Here is a 10,702-nt window from a genome sequence, read left to right as displayed (position 1 = left end):
TTTTTTTTTTCGTACTATCATAACCAAATGCCCATTTGTTTGGATTACGTTAGATAGGTTTGTGGGGAGGAGAGTTATTTGCAGTGACGAAAAGTGGGGCCCAGTGTAAAACGTTTGTTCAGCCCTAGTGTAAGAGAACCCTGCACCCTTGGGAGGTGGCATCTTCTGCCCTGAGGTTTCTTTGCAAGTCCCCTGGTTTTGCCACTGTCTCATGCATGCCGAGAAAATCCTTCTCCACAAGCCAGTTTCCTCACAGCCTTTTTCATCTCCTTGTTCCTCAGGGTGTATATGAAGGGGTTCAGCAGAGGGGTGACTGCCGTGTAGAACACGGCCACAGACCCGTCTGACGATTGGCTAGAAAAAGGATGCAGGTATATGAAAACTGAGGGCCCAGAGTATAATACCACCAAGATGAGGTGGGCGCTGCAGGTGGAGAAGGCCTGTTGCTTCCCCTCAGACGTGCGGATCTTCAGGATGGCAGCAATTATGTAGGCGTAGGAAATGCAGATCAGCAGGAAGCAGATGGCTGCCACTCCCCCGATATTGGCCAGGATGACGACTTGGTTGGCGGCCGTGTCGGCACAGGCCAGCTTCAGCACAGGGGGGATGTCGCAGAAGAAGTACTCCACTAAGTTGGGGCCGCAGTAGGGCAGGCGGAAGGTCAGGGTGGTGTGGATCGCGGCATGGACTGAGCCGGTGAGCCAGGTGCTGGCTGCCAGCCCCATGCAGGTCTTTCTGCTCATCATGGTGCTGTAGCGCAGGGGATGGCAGATGGCCAAGAAGCGGTCGTAAGCCATCACCGTGTAGAGGAAGCACTCGGTGCTTCCCAGGAAATGGAAGGTGTAGAGCTGCACCACACAGCTGTGGAAGGAGATGGCCCTGCCCTCAGGCCCCAGCAAGCCAGCCATGATCTTGGGCACAGTGACGGAGGAGAGGCAGGCGTCGAGGACGGAGAGGTGGCCCAGGAAGCAGTACATGGGCAGGGTGTGGAGTTGGGGGTCACAGAGCACAGTCAGCAGTGTGAGGGCGTTACCCAGCAGTGTGAGCAGGTAGATGAGGAGGAAGAGGAGGAAGAAGAGGGAGGGCAGATCTCTGGTGTTGGGGAGACCCTCCAGGATGAATTCTGTCACCGGCGTTTGGTTTCCTGCCTCCATCTGCTTCCCCCCTGTGCAGAACAATGATAGGCGGAGCAGAGTGAACCAGAACAGAAGAGCCAAAAACAAGAAGTCTTGTGGCACCTTATAAACGAACAGACTTTTTGAAGCACAAGTTTCTGTGGGCAAAGACCCATTTCATCAGATTAATGAAGTGGGTCTTTGCCCACAAAACTTACGCTCCAAAAAAATCTGTTAGTCTATAAGCTGCCACAAGAATTCTCACTGGTTTTTGCAGATACAGTCGAACGTGGCAACCCCTCTGATACTTGTCAGAGAGCCAAAGTGATGTCTGGTTTTCCACCCATCCCCACCACACCCTCTGGGCCCTTCCACTCTTGTGCACCAGCTTCACGTCACAAGTCCAAGCCCAGCCATGTTCATCTTTGCTGGTACCTAGTAAACCCCCACCCCCAGGTCTGTGCACCAGAGCTCTTCAGGGTTTTCAATGTGTTCATGCTCACATCTCTCAGAGGGAGGGAATTGGCTTCCCTGCTTGTACAGCAGAGATCCGAGGCCCAGAGACACACAGGGAGCCCTTTTTGGGGCAGTGGTTTGGATCTCCTGCTTCTCCTATCCACAGCTAATCATAGAACACTAGGACTGGAAGAGATCTAGAGAGGCCATCAAGTCCAGCCCCCTCCCCCAATGACAGGACCAGGTACTGTCTAAACCATCCCTGACAGACATCTATCCAACCTGTTCTTAAATATCTCCAGAGATGGAGATTCCACAGCCTCCCTTGGCAATTTATTCCACTGTTTGACCACCCTGACAGTTAGGAACTTTTTCCTTATATCCAATCAAAACCTCCCTTGCTGCAGTTTAAGCCCATTGCCTCTTTTTCTATCCTAGAGGCCAAGAAGAACAAGTTTTCTCCCTCCTCCTTATGACACCTTTCTAGATACCTGAAAACCGCTATCATGTCCCCCCACATCTTCGCTTTTCCAAACTAAACAAGCCCAATTCTTTCAGCCTTTCTTCATAGGTCACGTTCTCTAGACCTTCAATCATTCTTGTTGCTCTTTTCTGGACCCTCTCCAATTTCTCCACATCTTTCTTGAACTGCGGTGCCCAGAACTGGACACAATACTCCAGCTGAGGCCTAACCAGCGCAGAGTAGAGCGGAAGAATGACTTCTCGTGTCTTGTTCACAGCACACCTGTTAATGCATCCCAGAATCATGTTTGCTTTTTTTGCAACAGCATCACACTGTTGACTCATATTTAGCTGGTGGTCCACTATAACCCCAAGATCCCTTTCTGCTGTAGTCATTCCTAGACAGTCCTTTCCCATTCTGTATGTGTGAAACTGATTGTTCTTTCCTCACTGGACCCTCCTTGCTGCGGTGTCCTCTCACCTCAGCTGTGAACAACGTCCTGCTGGTGTAGCTAGATAGATAGTCTGATAATCTGTTTGACCCCCAAAACCAATTCATATAGATAGATATTCTTCACATTGATCTAATTATCTATCCACCCCCACACACTCGGTCCGTCCGTCCCCATACACCCTATCGAGCTAGTTATCGTAGATTAGATAGATAATGTAATCTAATCTATCCACACACTCCCTCTCTCTCTGTATGTCTGTTTTTCTAATCTATTTAGCCTCATACGCACCAAGTTTCTCTCTCTGCTGACCCCTCCCCAAACCAGACCATATTATCCCACTTCACATTATCTGTCTCGCCTGGTACTTCCTGTGTCACCCATCCCCAGCCACCTGAATTCAGGGGACCTGTGATGCAGAGATGTGGAGGGCCACAAGCCACCTATCAATGCCGGGAGCTGAATCTACTGGGCCCCGTGTCTCTCACAAAAGCACCTTTAACTCCCCTTCCAACACCTGCCCATGCAGGAAACTCAGCAGCCAGAGCACAGGAGAGAGACAGCAGGAATTCCAGGGGGTTGCGTAGAGGGGGAAGGATGAAACCCCTCCTAAGGAAGGGATGAGCTGACTCCACACTGGGAGAGGTTAAGGAGAGAGGACCCATTAGATGCAGGGGCATCACTCTTAGCTGCCCTCTCTGTGGTGCATTGTACCATCCTGTGAAGCAGCTGGTATCAAAGCTGGAGACCGGAGCATGTGCTCGTAGCAGCTTGTGTTAAGCTGCTCTGTCCGTCCCTCCATCCCCATTGAAAAGGACTTTGCCCTGCTCAGATGCACTCACCTTTCTCACCATGCCAGGGTCAGGCACAGCCACTTCATTGTCTCCACTGTGAAGAAGTACCTGAGTCAGCCAGGCATTTGAATGAGACTTGCACCTTTGGGACCATTGCATCTCATGCTGCTGGGCTCTAATTATCTGATGCAAATCCAGGTGATGCCTGACCCCGGTCCTCCCCCACCCCATCCTTGCAGGCCCCCTGAGCAGTGGGGAGCAGGTACCAGGTGGGAGGTCTTGCCTCCATGGCTTTTGTTATCTCCCCAGGGCTGCCTGGCTGTTAGCTACATGGAGATCATTTTCAGATGCCTCTGGCAACTTCTGAGGTCACAGGAGCTTTACTGGGGTGAGTCAGTGTTGAGCATGATCTAGTTGAGGAAACCAGCTGGGGGTCCCTCGAATAGACCAGGAACTTAGGCAAAGGAGGTAGCAGCCTCTGAACTAGGACCAGGACACCCATCACACTGAGGCTGGGGAAGTCCATTGCTAATCCAGCCAGTGTCAATCCTGGTGTGGGCCGAGCCCCGTCCCATGTAACTCCAGCCACAGCTCAGCTGGAGCCATCACAGCAGCACTGAACTGGACCGGCTGAGCTTTGGGCCAGTAATACGACCGCAGCTGAATACTTCTTGCCATATGTACATCTGTGGTGCTAGGAAGGATGATTTCCCCAGCGAAGATTGGCAGTGACCATGGGGTTTCCTTGATTTTTGTTCTCCATTCTGGGGTGTGGTCACTTACGAGGATCACCTGGGTTACATCTCAGGTCATGTCTTCACCCAGGGCTACTGTGATGGCAGCATATAGTGTAGATGTGATAGATTGGCTGCTGAGTGGTGTCCTGTTTACTATGGTATTGCACCCGAATGAGAAGAGTGGCAGAGTTGGGGGGAGAGCCTAAGAACACAAGAATGGCCATACTGGGTCGGACCAAAGGTTTATCCAGCCCAGAGTCCCGGCTAATGCCAGGTGCCTCAGAGGGAATGAACAGAACAGGGAATCATCAAGTGATCAATCCCCTGTGCCCCATTCCCAGCCTTTGACAAACAGAGGCCAGGTGTACCGCATCTACCAATCCTGGCTAATAGTCATTGACAGACCTATCCTCCATTCATTTATCTAGCTCTCCTTTAACCCTGTTAACGTTCTGACCTTCACAACATCCTCTGGCCAGGAGTTCCATAGTTGCACTGTGTGTTGTGCCATGAAATCCTTCCTTCTGTTTGTTTTTAACCTGCTGTTTATTAATTTCAGTACTAATCAAGATACAGGAATGGAAGGAGGGGGGCTGTGTCCATGGTGCTGAACCGGAAATGAGCTATTTCCATTTGTGTGGTGCAGCATGTCAAAGGCATTTATCCTCACCTTTCCCACAACTATCTTCCTGTTTATGATCAGTAGATCCCACCCATCAATACTTCCCCACATCCCTGCAATATACCCTGTTTCCGCACCAGTTGCCTATTGTAGGAGCTCAGATCCCCTGTGCTCCCACTAAAAGTCTGCTCCCTCCCTTCCCCTTCCACCCTGTCCTTCCCCTGAGATCCTTTTCCCAGGTCTAGGGACTGAATCCAGGAGTCTTCATTCCAGCTGCTTCCCCCACAATCGAACCTGCTAAACATCACTACTGGTTCACAGCCCTGAATACAACCCAGGAGTCCTCGCTCCCAGTCCCTTCTTCTCTAACCTTTCCACAGTTAGACCAAGTGTTGGCTGAGTTGGGAAAGGAAGACAGGAGTCTGGGGTTTCACCACCAGGCACTAAGCCTTGATCCCAAGATTCCTGACTCCCAGCCCTGCTGCTCCAGGCACATAACCGTCTCCTTTCCCAGAGTCAGGGACAGAAATCGTTAATCCTAACTTCTTCCATCTCTCTCTCTGCTACAGTCCACTGAGTCCCATGTGGGCTGCATCTGAGGCTCATTACAGCCATTGCACTGAAGCTGCAGCATTCGCACCATTGAATGCAGCAATCTCACAGAAAGCTGCTCTGCCCCTGTGGGCGCTGGGCTCGGCTGGGCAGTGCTGTGTGGCAGAGGGAAGGGGGCTGCATGCTCACACATGCAGTCTGCTTGGAGTCAGCATGGAGCCCAGCCTCCCAGCGAGCGTCCCAGCAAGGAGGACGGTGCCGGGGCTCAGTGGGTGGCCCTGTGTTCTCTGAGCATTGCTGGCCCGTGGCAGCAGGCAGTGAACGGTTTTGCAGGGATCCGGAAGGGGGCCCTGTGCCCCGAGAGTGCAGAGCTGGAGGGGACCAGTCACCCTGTTTGGAAATCTCAGGGCCATTTTCGGTCCAAGCCGATCTTTAACCCTTCATTTCCTGGCTCACTTCTTAATGACGTCCTACTTCTAGAGGCAGCTCTAGTGTAAAGCCGGTTGTATCCCAAGCTGCTGGAGGTCACCAAGGTGCCATTAGAGTTACTGCCTCTGTGGCATTTGACACTGTGAAAATTCCGTTTGACTCTTGACTGCAAGGCATGACCCACAAGAGGTATTCATATCAGGCAATGGGTGAGCAGGTTGGCTTTCAAAGCAGGGCTGGGCCAGAGATGATCTTCCCAGCCTATGGACACTCTTGACATTTTGATCTTGTTTCTGTTATGAGTTGAGATGAAAAGTGGAAATCGCAAAATATTTTGTGAACTAAATAGCTGAAAACACATTCAGTTTGGGAATATGAAGAAAATGCTTTTAAATAATTTCCCATTGTTGCCCTCTCTTTTTGCCGTTTCCTTCTCTTTGAAACAGTCTTAGTGTACGTTCACTACAGTTTCAAAATGCAGTCATTTTGACTCACTCCCTCTCCCCTGAAAACCTCTGTGGTTTGATGGTGTTAAACTGAAGATTTTTGACCCCCTCTAAAACTTAGGGTTGCATCCCTGGTGGACTCCAGGAACTTATTCAACTGTTTTCTGAACCTTGCTGCACTTTTGTCATTCACAACATCTTCTGGCAAGGAGTTCCACAGGTTGACTGCGTATTGTGAGAAGAAATACTTCCTTTTGTTCATTTTAAACCTCTTGCCTCGTTTTATGAGACCCCTTTGTAATTCTTCACTGTCTTCCTTGGACATGACTCTTTTGAGCAGCTTTGTATCCTCTGCAAACATTGCCAGTTGATGCTTTACAGTATAAGGCAGTTGCAAAAAAGGCTAATAGGTGTGTTAGAGCAGTGTTGTGTGTTAGACATGGGAGGTCTGTCTCCTTCTCTACACACATGTGGTGAAAGTCCTAGCTGGCAGACCGTGTCCAGCTCCATGCTCCAGACTGCAGGAAAGCAGAGGACAAATTGGAGTGAGTCCAGAGGAGAGCAACAAAATTAATCAAAGCATTGGAAAACTCAGCCTGAGAGGAGGGAAGAATTGAAAAACTGAACAGTGGAGTCTAGAATACTGAGGAGAGCCCAGATAAGAGTTTTCAGATACATGAAGGGCTGTTATAAAGGGCATGGTGACATGGTGTGCACAGAAGGTCAGGAAAATATAATGGGGTTAATCTGCCATAAGGGAGATTTGGGCTGAGAGAGATGTATACACACACATACCCCAGCTCCTTCTTGTACACCTTCCACTCCTCCACTGCTGCCCCCATTGCTTTTGTAGGAAAAAGATGATGTGATTGGTATTTTTGCTATTACTTTTCATACTTTTCACTGCCAGGATATCAAACCTCCTTTAGAGAATGTCAAAGAAATTCCAACGTTCAAAATAGCCATTTTAATCCTCAAGCTGAGTATGACCGTAGAGTCCTCCCAGAGGAGCCGTCCATCTTCCAAATGGTCACGCCTGCCCCTTGTGTCAGCAAGAATGAAGCCAGCAGCCGCCACTTTCAGGCTATTCCAGATGACCTGTGGCTTCATTCCTGCTGAGAACAATGGGAGTTAGGAAATTACTTATCCCATCTGTGGCCCTCTAAGTCTGATGGAAAGGAATGGGAGATGGCAGCCCTGTTGGAAGAGGTCAGTTCTACATGGACTTCGCTGGAGTAGCAGGTTCTTCATTAGACCCTTCTGAAATTGAAATTTTCACTCAGGAAAAGCCGAGTGTGTGTGTGTGTGTGTGTGTGTGTGGAGAGAGAGACCTTTAATCCTAATTAAAGTCTTTCAGCTTAGCTAATACCCATGATTTCAATGAATTTTGATAAGGTTCAGGACAGAGGGATGGGGTGGGGAGGGGGTGGAATTCAGAAGGAAAGGGGTTGGGATACTGGGCACTCTTCCCTCTATGCTTTTCCATTCATGTGTATAGTGAGTTTTGTCTTGTGCACCCACCTCAAGGTCGTGTGCTTGTTCAGATACCACCATTGGATGAGACCCATCCCCATCAGTTACTAGTGGGTGTTTTTTTAAAGCAGGTTTGCATACATAAATCCCCTGGGGATTGTGAGGCTGGGTTCCTCCCTGCCCTCTAGAGAGATGTGGGGGAGCCCAGCCACACCCACAAAGAGGGAAGGGAGGGGATCCTAGCCACACACTTTTGCACACTGACAGATGTGAGAGGAAAGGGACAAGGCCCTGCCCAGCCACACACACAGATGCACACACTCGGGGAGGGCGAGTGCATACACCCACACCCATACACACAGAGGAAATGGGGGAACCCAACATTATAGCCACAGAAAATAGCTAGAAAGGAATTGCACCAAACACTGCAGTTCTGCTGGGTGATTTGATCCTCGCAGGTCACACTGATCTTATGGGGCAAGGCAGCTGAGCCCCCCGCTGGGAGAGTTCAGAAGGCTGAGAAACCTCCTCCTTGACTTCCTCACCTTGAAATTCTAACACCAGGGAGCCCAGACTGTAAATAAACTAGACACTTCCAAGCGAACCCTTGCTAGCATTTGGATAGATTAGAGATTTTGATGTGGATCTCATAGGGGTCTAAGATATGTGAGCGCAGAGTGGGACGTGTGTCCCATCGGGGAGGTGGGAACTTTTGTAAAAAGGCACACCAAAATTGGCTGCTGGCTCTCAAACTCATCCAGCTCATTAGAAATCTTGAAATATGCTCTTGTTTTTATGTATGTGTATTTACATTTGTATTCTAATTCATAAAGTTCTGACACGTTAAGTAGTACTCTTTACGTTTACAGAAAGATTTCTCTCTCTCTTTTCATATAATCATAACTGAAACGTTCACCAGTTTGGATTACATTAGATAGCTTTGAGGGGAGAGAAGCTAATTGCAAGGATGAAAAGTGGCACCCAATGTAAAAAGTTTGTTCACCCATGGTCTAGGAGACTCCTGCACCCTTGGGAGGTGCGCATCTTCTACACTGGGGTTTCTTTGCAAGTCCCCAGGATTTGCCACTGTCTTATGCATGCCGAGAAAGTCCTTCTCCACAGGCCAGTTTCCTCATGGCCTTTTTCATCTCCTTGTTCCTCAGAGTGTATATGAAGGGGTTCAGCAGAGGGGTGACTGCTGTGTAGAACACGGCCACAGACCCATCAGAAGATTGGCTAGAAAAAGGATGCAGGTATATGAAAATTGAGGGTGCAGAGTAAAACAGCAACAGGATGAGGTGGGCACTGCAGGTGGAGAAGGCCTGTTGCTTCCCCTCAGATGTGCGGATCTTCAGGATGGCAACAACTATGTAGGCGTAGGAAATGCAGATCATCAGGAAGCAGCAGGCTGCCACTGCCCCGATATTGGCCAGGATGACGACTTGGTTGGTGGCCGTGTCGGCACAGGCCAGCTTCAGCACAGGGGGGATGTCGCAGAAGAAGTACTCCACCAAGTTGGGGCCGCAGTAGGGCAGGCGGAAGGTCAGGGTGGTGTGGATCGCGGCATGGACTGAGCCGGTGAGCCAGGTGCTGGCTGCCAGCCCCATGCAGGTCTTTCTGCTCATCATCATGCTGTATCGCAGGGGGTGGCAGATGGCCAAGAAGCGGTCGTAAGCCATCACCGTGTAGAGGAAGCACTCGGTGCTCGCCAGGAAATGGAAGGTGTAGAGCTGAACCACACAGCTGTGGAAGGAGATGGCCCTGCCCTCAGGCCCCAGCAAGCCAGCCATGATCTTGGGCACGGTGACAGAGGATAGGCAGGCGTCAAGGACGGAGAGGTGGCCCAGGAAGCAGTACATGGGCAGGGTGTGGAGTTGGGGGTCACAGAGCACAGTCAGCAGTGTGAGGGTGTTGCCCAGCAGGGTGAGCAGGTAGATGAGGAGGAAGAGGAGGAAGAAGAGGGAGGGCAGCTCTCTGGTGTTGGGGAGTCCCTCCAGGATGAATTCTGTCACCGGCGTTTGGTTTCCTGCCTCCATCTGCTTCCCCCCTGTGCAGAACAATGATAGGCGGAGCAGAGTGAACCGAAGCAGAAGAGCCAAAACAGCGAGAAGTCCTGTGGCATCTTATAAATTAACAGACTTTTTGAAGCACAAGTTTCTGTGGGCAAAGACCCGAGTCATCAGATGCATGAAGCAGATCTCTGCCCGCAGAACTTATGCTCCAAAACCATCTGTTCCTCTATAAGCTGCCACAAGAATTCTCACTGTTTTTTGCAGATACAGACGAATGTGGCAACCCCTCTGATTCTTGTCAGAGAGCCAAAGTTATGTCTGGTTTCTCTCCATCCCCACCACACCCTGTGGGCCCTTCCACTCTTGTGCACCAGCCTCACATCACAAGTCAAAGCCCAGCCATTTTTAATGTCCACTGGTACCCCAGTCCCCAGGGCTGTGCATCTGAGCTCTTCAGGGTTTTCAATGTCTTTATCCTCACAACATCTCTCGGAGGGAGGGAATTAGCTTCCCTTTTTTTACAGCGGTGAGCTAAGGCCTGGAGACTGAGATACACACAGGAAGCCAGTGTCAGGGAAGTGGTTTTGATCTTCTGCTTTTCACGTCCATGATTAATGACTGAACCCTCCTCCCTCTGGTCTCCTCTCACCTCAGCTGCGAACAACGTGCTGTTGGTGTAGGTAGATAGTCTGATTACCTGTCTGCTCCCAAAAACCAATTTAGCTAGGTAGATAGGAGGGAGAGGGATGTAGTCAATAGAGAAATAGGTCAATTAGTAGAATATCTAGCTAGCTAGCACCACACCCTTTCTGTCTCTGTATGTCTGTCTTTCTAATTGCACCACCATGGGGGGAGGGATAGAAGAGTGGTTGGAGCTCAGTGGTTTGAGCATTGGCCTGCTAAAGCCGGGGTTGTGAGCTCAATCCTCGAGAAGGCCATTTAGGGATTGGGGGAAATAGATGTCAGGGATGGTGCTTGGTCCTGTCACAAAGGCAAGGGACCGAACTAGATGACCTCCTGAGGTCCCTTCCAGTTCTAGGATGTGTGTGTGTGTCCAATTATACACACCAAGTTTCTCTCTCTGCTGACCCCTCCCTATACCAGCCCATCTTACCCAATTGCACATTATCTGTCTCGCCTGGTATTTCTCGC

General features: G+C 50.1%; 2 protein-coding genes across 2 annotated transcripts; both read right to left on the bottom strand.

Annotated features, from left to right (window-relative positions):
• Positions 1 to 209: 209 nt before the first annotated feature.
• LOC142004556 (olfactory receptor 10S1-like) lies at positions 210 to 1,154 on the bottom strand. The gene has a single exon (XM_074982199.1). The coding sequence runs from the start codon at positions 1,152 to 1,154 to the stop codon at positions 210 to 212; it is 945 nt and encodes a 314-aa protein (XP_074838300.1).
• Positions 1,155 to 8,629: 7,475 nt separating this feature from the next.
• On the bottom strand, positions 8,630 to 9,574 carry LOC142004554 (olfactory receptor 10S1-like). The gene has a single exon (XM_074982198.1). The coding sequence runs from the start codon at positions 9,572 to 9,574 to the stop codon at positions 8,630 to 8,632; it is 945 nt and encodes a 314-aa protein (XP_074838299.1).
• Positions 9,575 to 10,702: the final 1,128 nt, after the last annotated feature.

Source organism: Carettochelys insculpta, chromosome 32, assembly GCF_033958435.1.
Source record: "Carettochelys insculpta isolate YL-2023 chromosome 32, ASM3395843v1, whole genome shotgun sequence".
NCBI lineage: Eukaryota > Metazoa > Chordata > Testudines > Carettochelyidae > Carettochelys > Carettochelys insculpta.
The sequence above is the reverse complement of the archived record's forward strand: the minus strand, read 5'-3'. Positions and strand labels throughout refer to the sequence as shown.